Source organism: Polypterus senegalus, chromosome 8 (genome assembly GCF_016835505.1).
Source record: "Polypterus senegalus isolate Bchr_013 chromosome 8, ASM1683550v1, whole genome shotgun sequence".
In the NCBI taxonomy this organism is placed as follows: Eukaryota; Metazoa; Chordata; class Cladistia; order Polypteriformes; family Polypteridae; genus Polypterus; species Polypterus senegalus.
The window spans coordinates 72,549,565-72,564,403 of NC_053161.1; the positions used below are offsets into that span (position 1 = coordinate 72,549,565).

Consider the following 14,839-nt stretch of genomic DNA (forward strand, 5'->3'; position numbering starts at 1 on the left):
ACAGGGTACCCCTGTATATTCTCTTGGCTCTCTTTACCTTGCAAATAAGATGATTAGCCACTTATATGCAGCAGCAAAACAGGTTGCCTTAGCAACAACAGTATTTTAGCTCGGGACCGTATCCCTTGTGCCGCTGCTACTGTTCTGTTTAAACCCTTCAACATCAGGTTACTGCTGCCTCCATAACAGCTGAAGAATTTCTGATTATCACTGAATATGCTGCCCCTAAAATGAACTGTTGATGTTTCAAGGAAAAAAAGATGTAATAGATGGTATTATACTTAACATTACCAACAGACTGAAACAAATAAATCTACAACAAATTGATTTTGTTCAGCTTTTTAACCCTAATATCATAAATGTATTCCATTTCCAAATATACAAGTAAACTCCTATTAAATCACTGAAAAATATTATTACTTAACTTTGTTTACCAACAGTGTCTGCCTGAAACTAACATTCAAAAGCAAATTATTATTATACTGCTTTTTAAATTAAATACAGTTACATTACACTTATATCATTAACAGAATATCTGTGACCAAAACATCTAAGAGGAGCTGGCATTCAGTACGGCAGTTTGGACGTGGAAGAGACTGTTCTCTCAGACGTCTGGAGTGACTCAAGTGCAGCTCCAGAAGGCTGCTGCCAGCTTACTGTGCTTTACTCGCCAAGCATATTGGTGAAGTTCATCACCCTTTTATGTGATGTTTTCTTTCATCATGAAGTGTTTCCTGGATCCTGCATCAACAGTGTAATTATGTGTTGTCTTTAATTGCTCCTCCAGACTCCAGATGTGTGACCTCCTTCCGACTTCACCAGATGAAAGTTCAAATGAGCCCCAGGCTACTGTGAGTTATAATGAAATAATAGCTCTACACTTACTGCACCCTTTCAGAAGCACAGAATGTGTGTTACAAGTACATTGGACATAAACTCAAGATAGTACATGCACAAAGCAAAGGTGGCCCAGAACATATACACTATAATAAAGATTGTTTGCATGACTGGCAACTGTTACCTTGTTAAAGAGAGAGGTTAGGAGCACATGCTGATACGGTGCATTGCCGCACCCACCACATGACAAACCAATTGAGGATCCAGATTAGGACCCAAGTGCAGCCATGCAATGGGTGATACCTCAGCACCACACTAGTTCAGATGGAGTACAACAGTGTGAGGTTTTTTTTATGGTGGCTGGATTGTTTGCATGACTGGCAACTGTTACCTTGTTAAAGAGAGAGGTTAGGAGCACATGCTGATACGGTGCATTGCCGCACCCACCACATGACAAACCAATTGAGGATCCAGATTAGGACCCAAGTGCAGCCATGCAATGGGTGATACCTCAGCACCACACTAGTTCAGATGGAGTACAACAGTGTGAGGTTTTTTTTATGGTGGCTGGAGTGCCAATTCTGCCACCAACCCCCAAGGGCAGGATACAGATTAATGTCACACCCAGGATGGACCTTGTTAAAGGAAGGCCAGATATTACTGCAAACAACACCGTATGCTGATCATCAAAGAAATGCCCCGTTCTCAAAGGTGCACCTTATTTGCGTTGTAAACTTCCCTTGTAGGGGCCAATTCTGAGGTGTACTGCTCAAGCACAGTTACTCTGTTCTACACAAAGATGTCACTTTTACATCTTAACACGACTGACAGATGAAATCTCACATCTGGGCCTGCACTGATGAAATGTCAGCCCTGTCACAGTATGCCACATTAGTGCCATGGTTTAGATTCAAAAGGCTGGCGGCATCAGCCAGAATGCATACATATAATACTAATATTATTTATATGTCAACAAATTATTTGTATTTACTTCTTGTATATTCTGATTAATGCTGTAGTCAAGATCACCTTTTCCAATCCAAGACTGAATCTAATCAAGATAAGAGTAAGGACCACATCTAAGGAGGGAGTCAAGACCAAGTCACAGTCTATATCCAAATAATAGTAAGACTAAGTGCCAGACCAGTCCTTAACTAGAATTTCACTAGTCCCACTCCAAATTTGCCAGTTCTCTGATGGAGCAGTTGTCACAACTATACTGTACACCAGCAAATTCACTTTAGGCTAAATCAAGGAGAAGAATCCCACCAGTCCCTGGGTAGAGTGTGTACATCACATGACATCAAAATGTGTTGCTGAGTATTCAGCTTTAATTCCCCAAAAAAATCATACTTTAAATTACAGAAACTACATAACAAATGCAAAAGTTCTTAATAGTTAATGATTAATGAGTATTTTTATAGCGTGATGTGTCAAACTAAAAGTATGTATTTTTTTAAATGATCATATTGCACTTTTATGTGCAATAATCAAAGAAAAGTGACAACATTATAGAATGAAATTAGGACACATTATTTCAAGTGCGATTTTCAGCTGGCATTACATTAAAATAATAAGCTCAGCATCATGAAGTGTGTTGTGCTGCACTGAAGTAACATCATTCTTTCATAGACTACCCAACATTGAATTTATTTCTAATGACGTAGCAGTAAAACTTTTTAACGGCAGTTTATACCAAGAAATAGGCTACAAAAACAAAACTGGGCAAAACACCTCCTTCACGTTGGCACATAGACCAACGCATTGGTCGCCTCAAATAGTGAAACTGCATAAACTCAACATTAACAACGAGTTTAATTTAAAAAAAAAACTATAGTGGTACCTGCTCTATGCAGCACTTCCAAAAAATTGAGTTACTACTATCTATTATGATTTATAAATATTTTCCTCCGTCCAAAAATGATAGTACTACTCAGAGACAAATGAAGTACCAAGTATGTGTCGGTCACTTGACAAAATAGGAGGACATTATCCCTTTCACTTTAATTTTCAAATGCAAATTTAAAAACCAGGAAGCACTTAATTTATCTTTTTTTTTTTTTTTTTAGAAAAAAGGATTATGGACAAACAAATAGCTTGACTTTTTTCTTTTAATTTGCCAAACTGAAAACAGGAAGCTAACATTTAAAAAAAAAAAGTTTTTTAGGCATTGCATCATAACATACACAAACTTCCCACCGCAGTCTTTGTAACATCTAATTCAAATCTGAATAGGTGACAAAGCTATGGATTAATACATAAATTAAAAAAACAGTGTCTTTCATATCCAATTAGCTCAAAATATTTTGAAATCTATATTTTTATTTGTAATATGCAAAGTCTGAAAAGAAACGGCATTTTTAATCATGCAGAACTGTGGCTGCACTGTCCACATTTGTTTGAAACAAAAAAAAAGCTGCAGTTGTTGCACCACAGTGACAGATCAAGAGAACAGGTTGGTAAAGTTGGCTTCTCAACAGTTTCATAAATCAGACCAAAAATCAAAGTCACAAGCACGTACCAATTCTAAACCAACTTGTCACCAAAGATCTCACGAATGGAATGCTCTTGTCTGAAACAAGTCCAGTCAGTCTCTGTTTTTTCAAACGATCAGACTTGGTGTTGTGTGCGCACATCTCTTGGGCAATGACACCCAAGACAGGTAAAGATAAGAAATGTTTGCAAATAAAAGGAAAGTAGCAATCATGCCAAAATTGAAATAAAACTAATTAGGAAATTGCAAATGGAACCATGTTGTATTTGAAAGGTGGAAACAGAGCAGTGAGGAATCTGAAGTGCATTAGATGGCACTGGCCATTTTGCCTCTTTAAGGTAAGCAGTTTGTAGGCAGTTTAGCAACCTTGGTCCTGTAAGAGCAACCAAAGGTTAAGTGGTATGATGATACCAGAAGCCTCTAGAAGGAACTCTAGTCTTGTGTCTCTGTAGCAGTAGTAGGATAGTATCTGGCATACACCTGCATGTTTGGTGTTTTTCTAGCTGTCAGACTTATGGCTAAAGTAACTCCCACCCTTGTCACCAGAGAAATTAGACACATTTTTCAACATCATTCAGTCATCTTAAATCAATCAGTGTTAGGCTCAGATTGCTACTGGCATCACCAGCTGTAAGATCAGTTGTAGTGCCAAACTGTCTTTTTAATGCTTTTGAACTTGGCTAACAGCATCCAAGCATGCCTGGTGTCACAGCCTAATTCCTAATTGTTTTCTCTTACCCGGAGGGACAACTGTGACACCATTCATTGAAAAAGCTTGCAAAAATGAAGAAACAAAACATCAGGTTTTCACAAAATATGAAGACCTCTCAATGAATAGAACGATTGCTCATCTTGATCCATCTTTTAAGTTCATACAGTATATTTTATTATTTTGGCAATCACCAAGCATTATCTTCTTAAGGCAAGAACCAAATCTAGATAAGGCACCAGTAATAATTAATTAATAATTAATAACTGTATCAATGAATTGTTTTACATGAGTGCATTTCACCCACTGATACAAGTCTAACAGCCAGGAATCTTAGTGTAAACTGGAAAAAAATAATTAAAAGCAAAGCAGGAGCCTATCAAAGTGTCTCATTAATTGCTGTCATTAATAATAATAGATTACATTTACATAGTGCTTTTCTCATCACTCAAAACGCTTAAACAGTGGGGAGCCACTTCAGCCACCACCAATGTGTAGTACCAACCTGGATGATGTTACGGCAGCCTTTATTGTGCCAGTACGCTTACTACACATTAGCTGTTAGGTAGCGAAGTAGTGAGAGGGATAGCCAATTACAGACAGGGCAAGATTAGGGGGGCAAAAATGGACTAAGCCATGATAGGCAATTTAGTGAGGACATCAGGATTAGCCCTACTCTTTCCAAAAGATGCCCAGGGATCTTTAATGACCACAGAGAGTCAGGACTTTGATTTTACATCGCATCTGACGGACAGCAACATATTTACACCACCATGCCCCCATCACTGCACTGGGGTATTTGGATCCACATTCAGACCACAGGGTAAGCAGCCCCCGCTAACCTCACCAACACCTCTTCCAGCAGCAACCCAAGCTTTTCCTAGATGGTTTCTCATCCAAATACTTGCCAGGTCCAAACATGCTTAGCTTCAGGTGGATGACCCAGTCTGAAATGCATGTGGTATGGCTGCTGGCTTTGAAAAGAGAAGCTGAGAATTAATTTATTAATAAAACATGAGACACCCTTCCTTTCCAAAATGCTGCACACAAAAACATTTACAATTTTGACATAAATCACAGTCCCACTGCTTCCTATGAAGGCCTTTTGTGATTTGGAAAGAACAATAAAGTAGTGCTGTACTAAACAATCACATTACACTTATGCTACAATGCACCTGTTTTGAAATGAAAACCGTGAAACGGCACACTTGGATTGAAAATCCAGCATTTAGATAGTTCCTCATCAGCTGAACGTCATGATATAAATTTATCAAACATCAGGAATTCACTATTCTGCCATCTACTAAATTCATTTTGGAGACTTAGCTGTGAACGATTTGTCCCAGAGTTTTTATATGGATTTAGGTTATATGATTATTTTCTGAAAAAAATATAGAAACAGCATTTTAACAATTTCAGTACAGCATAAACAATTTTTCTGCTTGATGCACATTAATATTTTGGATTTTTCATTGGGATTTCATGAAAATATGGTTTCATTGCTTTTGGAATTTGAGAGTTGTAATCGAAAAATGATAGTTTAATTCTGTGCTGTGATAGCTTTATTAGAATTATTTTATTTAGGCTGCTTTAGCAGTGTAGGACAAAAAAGCCTTGTGGAGTAGATATTGAAATTCCTTCTTCACATCAGTTGCACATAAAAAGCAATCTTTGATACAGAATAATACATCATACTCTATCATCTAGCACATCTCTGTAGCAGATTATAAATTAATTGCTGAACACAGAGTCTCCTCAGAGACTATTTAAGAATACATGTTGAAATGCAGCTAATAGTCTAATGATTACTCAAGTCAAGGAGAAAAAACAAAAAGGACTGTACTCATGGGCATCAGCTTGACAAATAACACTGGATATTGGCTACTTTGAGGAAAACAGATTTTTTACAGGTTTTTTTTGTCACTATTTTGTTTGGTAACCGGTTTGACTTGTCAGTATATCTCAAATCTGTTAATAATAACTGTTAGGTTACAGAGCTAGATGACTGATTGTTTCAGATGATTTTTTACAGAATGGGTGCCAACAAAGAAAAATAATCGTAAGCAAATATATTTGGTCAATAAAATTACTATCAGATGCCAACATAAATCCTCAACCTTCTAGCGTTAGGAAATCAAAATCCATTAGTATAAAGGCTCACCGTTATCCGTGCTGTTGTTTTCTTCAATTGTCATCTGCTCTGCTAGCTCTGACAAGGATTCATCGATGGTCTGACTTCCACGCAGCGTGAGCGAAAGCCTCCTTTTAAACTTTTTCATCTTTTCCATTAAGCACCTCTTTCACAGGAAACCTAAAATTTTAAAATACAAATATGCACAATAATTAAAGTTGGCAGAGAAATATACATTTGCATATACATATGTCATTGTATTATGTATTTTTATTAAATGCTTTGTACAAAAATTCAGTTCCTGATAAACAGAAAGAGCACTATTTAAAAATAAACAAACTAAAACTGAACATAGAGAAAGCTGAACAAAGAACACTCAATAAATAACTTTCAAAAGCAAATTACATGGATGTACAGCCATGAGAAAAATCACAACATAGAAGCCTAACAATCTTAAAACTGCAATGGTATTGTGACCGGCCAATGTTATAACAAATGTAATAACTTCAAAAAAAAGTCTCATTCAGAATGACATTGAGCCTGATGCCAGCTCCCTCAAGTACTATCAAGGTGGGCACAGGTTAAACTGCTAATAATGCCACCGAAGACTGTGGTCTGTATATGGTATATACTAAAATGTATTAACAAATACATGTGGCAAAAAATGGTCACAGTCATATTCACATTTTTCTAATAAAATACTCATTTAAAAATTGGCATAACCTTAGTCAAATATAGAAACTAGACCCACTGCCATGACAAGCATTGTTTTAGTTACTCCTTATTAGCAATAAGGCGAAAAGGACAATGAAACCAGCAGTCCTCCCATCTAATTTATTTCTGTTTATAACTGTGTATATTCTTCAACAAGCTGATTTCATAAAACATTTAGAAAGACCCTATCCCTAACCCTCTAAATCACATTTCAAAGCACTTTTTAAGTAATTAAGAGTTGGCAGTGACAACCAAAAAACAAAGAAAGATCACAGGATTCAAACAAGAAAGAAAATTTTTAAGAAACTCATGTTAAAAATCAATCCCTTTAATATACAGGTAATGAAATTAATACAAATATTAAAAGACAGGAATTATTTTCATTATCTAAGTTATCCATCCTTCAGACAAGTAGCATTTTTCAGTAGTAAGTGCATGGAAAGAGTTAACCCTGGGTGGACAGACGTACAAAAAAGCCACTGCTGTACAGCACAATGCATATGCCCTTATAGTGATTTAGAGACTAAAAGCTTGAAGTAGCTAAAACATTTTTCCATGTATTTAATATCTTGACCATTTCTTCCATTTCAAAACACAACCGTTTCAATCTTAAGTATTTGATGTCTGTCTAGTCTTGCAAAATCTACAGTTGAAAATTACCTTTACTGAGGCAAATATGAGAAACTGGACTTAGATATTTGCACTATAAAATCAGCAGGATTCAGATGAGCATGAAATGCATCCAGTTTAATTAATAATGTGGTTCTCTGAAGTGTGTAATGCACAACAGTAAACTCTTCTCCTTGTTTTAATTTTAAGCAATGAGTCAGTTTATGTATGCGTGTGCGTGTTTTATGGACAAAGATGACAATCCTGCTCTGAACACAGTGTATTAAAAAACAGTTTTTCTGGAGTGCTAGAATCACAACGCCTTTCTTATTCATTGAGCATTAATGCAACAAATTCATGCCACAAAAGTATTAACGCAAGTTATACAGAAGTAAAACGTCCTGCATCAAAGTTTCTTTTCCTTAAAAAGCAAACAACCAATAAGTGCTCACACCTCCGAGTAAAAATCAGAAAGCTATGAACAAGAATTACAGCAATAATTCTAACAGCACAAAACCCTCCCCCATTCTACAATTATGCCTCACAATATGTATTATAAGCAAATCAGCAACAGGAAACACCTTGAGGCAGTGTTATCCTGAAACAAACCCTCGACCAGTGAGCAATTTCCCAGGGCATTGTGTCCAGCTGTGTTGGAGCTACTAACCCTCCTTCAACTTGAAAAACAAATCACAACCAGGCACGTTTTCTGCGTCAGTGGGTAGAAGATTTACACGTTGACTCTCCAGATAACATTCTTGCAGCCCACATGGAAAGTAAGTCTCATAGAGCAGTGACAAAACCGTCTGAGACAGCAACCCAACACCTGTCTTAAAAAAAAAAAAGGCAATCAAAATACTAATCTTAGTATTTATTGGTTTTCATTTATTTTGGGGAGGTACTATAGTCTTATTTATTTAATTCACCTATTGTGTCACAACGCAGCCTAATCAGACACCCAAATCTGCATTTATAAGACAAAACTAGAAAAATAGCATATTTTCGTTAAAACAAACTGCCATGGCTTAACTTTCAATTCTGACTATTTGGAACACAACCATGACTGGTGACTAATGTCTGCCTGACTAGCAGTATCACAGTGAAGTTGTGGATCTCAAGCTGCTCTTTATCATCTGAAATAACCCACTTGTGAGTACACTATCACTTATTTTCTTTTTGTTCCATCTCTTAGCGCCTCGGGTAATCTTTTCTTCCATGGTAAAACTGCATTGCACTTCTGCAGAGTATTATTTGGCTTTGTTAGAGGAATATACAGGGTGGTCCAGATCTAATTATGCAGATCCAGATCGTCTGGATGACTTTGATTTATGCAGGGACTATTCCAGTTCGGCACAAAGACGATTCTTTGTGTCGTCAGTTCGCACACTTCTCGATGGTCCGGATTTTTTGGGTGATTTTTCTATGTAATAAACTTAATAAGTTATAGCGTAATGAAAATTGCATAATTAGATCTGGACCACTCTATACAAGCTGTACAAAGTGCTGATCATCAGTATGAAGCATTTCAATACCAGCTGAAGACATTCCCTTTCTGTACCACATTATCAAATGTGACATTTTTAATTATGTATCTAACTTCCGAGGATGCCATATCCAACACAAGGTCACAGGAAGTTAAACTACTGTATATCCCAAAAAAGGCTTTGGGCCAGACACAATACTTAAACAGCTCATCACTGTGTACATATCCTTAAATCAGGCCTGGACAAGACGCTAGCCAAACATTGAACACTTCCTCATACCACACAACTTTTCAAATCCGACAGGAGCAAACCGAAGTCTTTATCAAAAACTTAGACACATATAACCACAGGGAAAACATGCAAAACCCATGCAGAGCTCAGCCAGGAATCAAAGCAGATTTCAAGTGCTGTGAGACAGGAACGCCAGCAGGTATGTCAGCATACTAACACTCACTTTTCTAACCTAATGCTCTTACTGGGCTGTTGATATTCACAGTATTATGTTGTGTATAATACAAGCAAACTATTGTCTTTGAATGTCATGATGCTAAATATAATAAGGTGAACAAAAGCTAAAAACAAATGTTTTAAAAGTTACACAACTATGCGCATATATATATATATATATATATATATATATATATATATATATATATATATATATACATATATATATATATATATATATACACATACACACAATGTTTAATGCTGTAGATTTACGTTTGGAAAAATAACTTTAACACCATTGACTTTATTACAATTAATTCTGTATTAACATACAATTTTCCAATGGAACTAGAAGTTAACTGCCTAAAAACATATGTCAAATGTTCTACATGCTTTGTTTGCTGGCTCCAGCCACAACACTGAAAAAACTTTTTAAGTCCACTGTTTTTGGTTTACCATGAACAGCACTGCAGATACTTTAGTTGAATGAAATTTGAAGAGATAAAAAACATTAGGGCCCACTCACTATATACCATACCCGCAACCCCTTGAAAACAACATGCTTCTTAAACTAAAACTAAGCAGACATAGTGTCCAGTTACAGTACACCTTATTAACTTTTAACATGTGATACAACAAACACTTTTAAAAAGGAACAATTTGCCATTCTCAAAAAGCCTGACTCACTCACAGAGCTCTTCCCAGGACCAGACATCCTTCAACTCTAACAAGCCTAGGAATGAGCCATATACTTACACTGCAGTTAATGAGCATATCTGGGTGGCAGCCCCTCATTTCCGTTTCCTTTTTTAAATGTCGTCAGCAATGCTTGTCTGAAGGTTTTAATTAGCTCCATGGAAACCAAGGGAGCCATCTGTTAGTGACAGAGGTAGCTGCATGCGAAACATTAGATTTACTGGTCTGAGCTTGCCTGGTGTGGAAGAACCAATTTTGCTTTATCACAAGAACCGAGAAGGACTTCCCAGTGGCTTAGCATAAGTGCGATAATTACACCAAATTTAAAACAACATTAATCAGGATGTGGGATTCTCACTTGTTCAAATCTGGTACTTAATTTGGCATCACACTGCAAAGCAACTATATCTGTACACTTATAATTCCTTACAGAAAACAAAGTCTTTTGTAACATTTTTGTAAAGTGTGCTCTAATTATTAAACCACTCATATAGATATGCACATATCTTTCCAATTTTGTTACATGCAAATAATGCCTATTACCCAATTACATAAACATCTTCCAGCATGAATCACAGGAGTACAGAAATATACATACAAGTGTGCCATCATAAATAGTTATAAAGAAATTGCACAAATAATTTACAATCAATGAAAATTATGTTAGTAACAGAAGTAGAACATGACATCACTGAAGTTCATCAAATTTGATTTTAAACCTTTCCACTGCACAAAATGCCTACCAGCATGGCTGTTATACAGCAGGGAGGGAGAAGCTAAAGAAATACCAAGAGATTTCGCTAGCTTTGAAGCTTGGCTTCTTTCAGGGTGTTTCATTAGAACAGGAGAAACATTTGGATGAGAACATGCCATCTAGCTCAACAAAGCTTGCCAATCATTTCCAACTAATTTCTTCAAAATAACATCAACTCAAGATTTAAAGATTCCGAAAGTCCAACTGCCTACCCTGCTACTTGGAAATTTATTCCATGTGTTTAAGGTTCTCTGTGTGAAGAAAAATGTTCTAATGCTTGTGTGAAATCTGTCCTTCACAAGTTTCCAACTATGTCCCCATGTTCTTGTTGAACTCAATTTAAGTGGCATCTTGTATCCACTGTACGAATATCTGTCATAAGTTTAAACATTTAAATCTTGTCACTTCTTAATCTCCGTGTGCTTAAACTGAAAAGGTTCCTCTTCTGTCTCTCCTCATAGCTCATACCTCTTTGTCCTGGGATCAGCCTAGTTGCTTTTCTCTGGATTTTCTCTAGTGCTGCTATATCTTTTTTGTAAAATGGAGAGAGAAACTGCATACAGTACCCTAAGTGAGAAACCATTGCATTATAAAGATTGAACAAAACTTCCTTGGACTTGTTCTCTACAAATCATGATATATAATCTGACAATCTCTTAGCCTTCTTAAAGGATTCTCAACACGGTTATGAATGAATGAATGAACACGTGACATGTGCCTGTTCTTGGTTCCATTGTGCTCAATAGACTTCAAATTACACATTTTTTGAGTGCTTGAACTCCAAAACTTTATTTCAAATGTTCAACTACAAGACATTTTCAGGTAGGACAGGGTAATTTCAGTTCTTAGGAAGCAAGTCTAATACAGCAACATAGCAGAACACATAAGTAGGGCTTTACAGAAGAAATCTTCCTCAGTACCTTCTCACAATCAACCTCAGGCTGCTCTGCCAACTAGACATCTGCAAAACACTTAAAAGCTGTAGCATACTTCAAAGAAGGTTGTCTAAAATATGACAGAATATCAGTTGGAGAGCCAGAAATTTTTTGATGGTCTGAAACTCTCCTGACAGCTCAGTTAAGAGTTTAATATCTCTCTATCATATAAAAAAATCTTGGGTCGAGACGTGACCTTCTCGGAAAGACACTTTGACATCCCACAAGACCAGACTTTAAAACAAGATCACGGATATCGAACATCTCAGTTGCTGGAATGCTTTTGGCAGCCCGGACCAAGTGGAATTGAAAACCCCGTAGGTCCAATCGAGGTCAGAAATAACAGACTTCATAATGAGGTTTAAAAACGTTGGCATGATACACATGAAGAGCAAGTTAAAGAAAACAAAAGTAGTAAAATTCGAAAGTATCAAAAAAAGAAAGTAAAGATCACATTAGCACAAACAAACAGAAATTATTACTCGGTGAAATAACAGAACAGCAAAAAGAGATCGAATATATGGACATAGGTGATATGTCTGAAGCATTTAGATATTGTAAGGCTTTAAAGTTTAAGTCGGAGACTTGTAGATCGTCTAATTCATGTTTCCATCAGGGAAAAGTAGTGTTGCCTCCCAATGAAGAGGCCTATCCGCGAGAATTAAAAAATTTGTTGCTTGGTGAAAGTGAAATCCACAAAAACTACAGGCAAAATATCTGAGTCTACAATAATATTTTCACATTCGCATCATTCAATGCTCAAAACATAGATTTACACAATAATGGACCATATGCTATGAGAATCTGTGGTCACACAACAATTAAAGCTAAAGTTTAATTTCAAAGAAACCACAATTCGGTCAGGTGTATATTTATGATCACAGAGAAGCGATGCAACATAGAATCGGAAGAGTATGTAACAATTTCCATGAAAATAACAATCTCTTCAAATTGTATATCCGGTTAACCAAACCCAGGGGTAGGTGAGCGAAGCGAGCAGGGGGAGTGGAGTCCCCTAGTATAATTAAGTTTTTTAGAGGCTCCTGCCCTGCTTGAAGACAGATGCTACTGGCCTAAGTTACTAGGAGCATATGAATGCTTACTTGGAAATTCCTGAAACAAATCCCTGCAACAGATACCGACATTCTTAAAATTCTAAATGTAATGAAGCTATTGCTAGCTGCATGGTCCCGACTCTCCAAGCTTGCCAATGCTGTGTATGCTATACGCAAAGAAAATCAATGCAGACTTCAATTGTTTACATGAAAAGTTACTGCACATTTACATTTTAGCCACCACAATCATTAAAACGACTAACAGGCCATTTTTTTTTTCTTTTCAAACTATCACACATACTGCATAGCTGTTTACAAAGTAAGCTAGATAAAATGTGTTTGAGGCAGCAGCTGGTATTCACATGTCAGTTCAAATGATGAAAGTGTAAGAAAAAACAAAGAGATTCATACTTTGCTTAAATTTTCTTTACATAGATTGAAAATAAACTCTCTGAATGAAACCAAGATTCAAGATCTTTCATAAACAAGTGACCCATATGTCTAAACATGCTCCTTTTTTGAATAACTGCATATAACTAAAAACACGGTCATAGAAATATTTAAACAATATGAACTTAATTCATTATTTTTTCTAGATCGATGTGAATATACATGCACAAACTGATTGTCATATGTTTCTTTAATGGAAAAATGCTAAATTACATACGTCTTTGGTCTTACTTACAGGTTCATTTAACTGACAACTTTAAATTGGCCCTAGAATGGGAGTGTGTGAACGGGCCCTGTAACCGACTGCTACATTGTACAATGCGGCACCCAATGCTGCCAGACGAGGCTTCACTTCCATGACACCCTGAACTGGATTAAGTATATTTGCAAAATGCATGGTAACAAAATTTTGAATCAAACATATTTGAGAATAGTATGGTAACAAAATTTAGGTTATAACATATTTTATAAGTTCCAACCTTCTAAGATACTGTAGATTCAACAATTTAAAAGACTCATGAGATGTTTATTTAGAGGGCAAAGACATTCAGACATAAAATGAGGAGTCTATTTCTGAACCAGAAGAAACACCATAATCAGAAGGTTCTGGGACTTAAAACAAACAAAACCAAAAACGATAACGACCAAGTCGTCACAACCATTCAAACCAAAGCTTGGTATGATCCAGTGTAAGAATCCTAAGCTAAAGTGTGACAACGCAATGTGTTTCAGGGGCAAACTGTTTGTTTTAGTTTGTGGTTTCTGATGGCTAAATGAACAGATTACTAAAAATTGCTACTGTAGATTCAATAGTCTCCAACACAGAAAAATGAAATGCTTCAGCTTGACTAAATTAAAAATATCATTGTTACTTTGAGGCTAAATAGTCAGTCAAATCTTTTCATCTTCTTAACACTCTCCAGTGCATTTACACACACAAACATAACTGGGGTAAGTGAATTAATCCAGTTAAGGCAGATACCTGGTTTCTTAAAAGTCTGTGTTTAGTGTGTTAGTAATCTTTTGGTGTTCTCCTTTGGCAAAACACTCAGACCTTATTAAACTGTGAAATAAATAAAAGAGTTAAATATCGTCATCAGCCACCAGGAATCCAAAAACAAGCAAGAATAATGAATATGTTTAGTCAAACTGATGCTTTATTAACATGTTTGTGTTACCCGACTGTAAGCAGTACACTCTTTCAGCTTGGATGTGCGACTGAGCTCTGCAAAGAAGTGACACAACAGTATGTGTGCTACTCGCCTTACGCCCAGTGTTGCTGCAATAACAACAACGCAGGTTGTTTTACTTCAATAAAATAAATTTTGTATTAGAATACTCTAAAAAGTAAATGGACCACTTAATGCACATTACGTTTTACACATTACCCTGCTGTTCTTGAGATTGTGCTGCTGAGTTAGCACAGTACTTTCAGCTCATCAATGTAAATTTAGTGATTTTCTGAAATAACAAGACAAACTATTTCAACTAGAAGAAGAAATAATGTGATCACCCAAGCAT

General features: G+C 36.3%; 1 protein-coding gene across 3 annotated transcripts in view; it reads right to left on the reverse strand.

The window, feature by feature from the left end:
- The window catches only part of cdk17 (cyclin-dependent kinase 17), a 141,684-nt gene that overhangs the window by 74,476 nt on the left and 52,369 nt on the right, over positions 1 to 14,839 (reverse strand). For 2 of the 3 annotated variants that reach the window (XM_039761268.1, XM_039761270.1), the window contains exon 2: positions 6,202 to 6,351. In XM_039761268.1, the coding sequence (XP_039617202.1) occupies positions 6,202 to 6,328 (127 nt within the window). In that variant the 5' untranslated portion in view covers positions 6,329 to 6,351. Of the gene's footprint in view, positions 1 to 6,201; positions 6,352 to 8,161; positions 8,325 to 14,839 lie in introns of all 3 variants that reach the window. The other variant, XM_039761269.1, reaches the window with a different exon arrangement.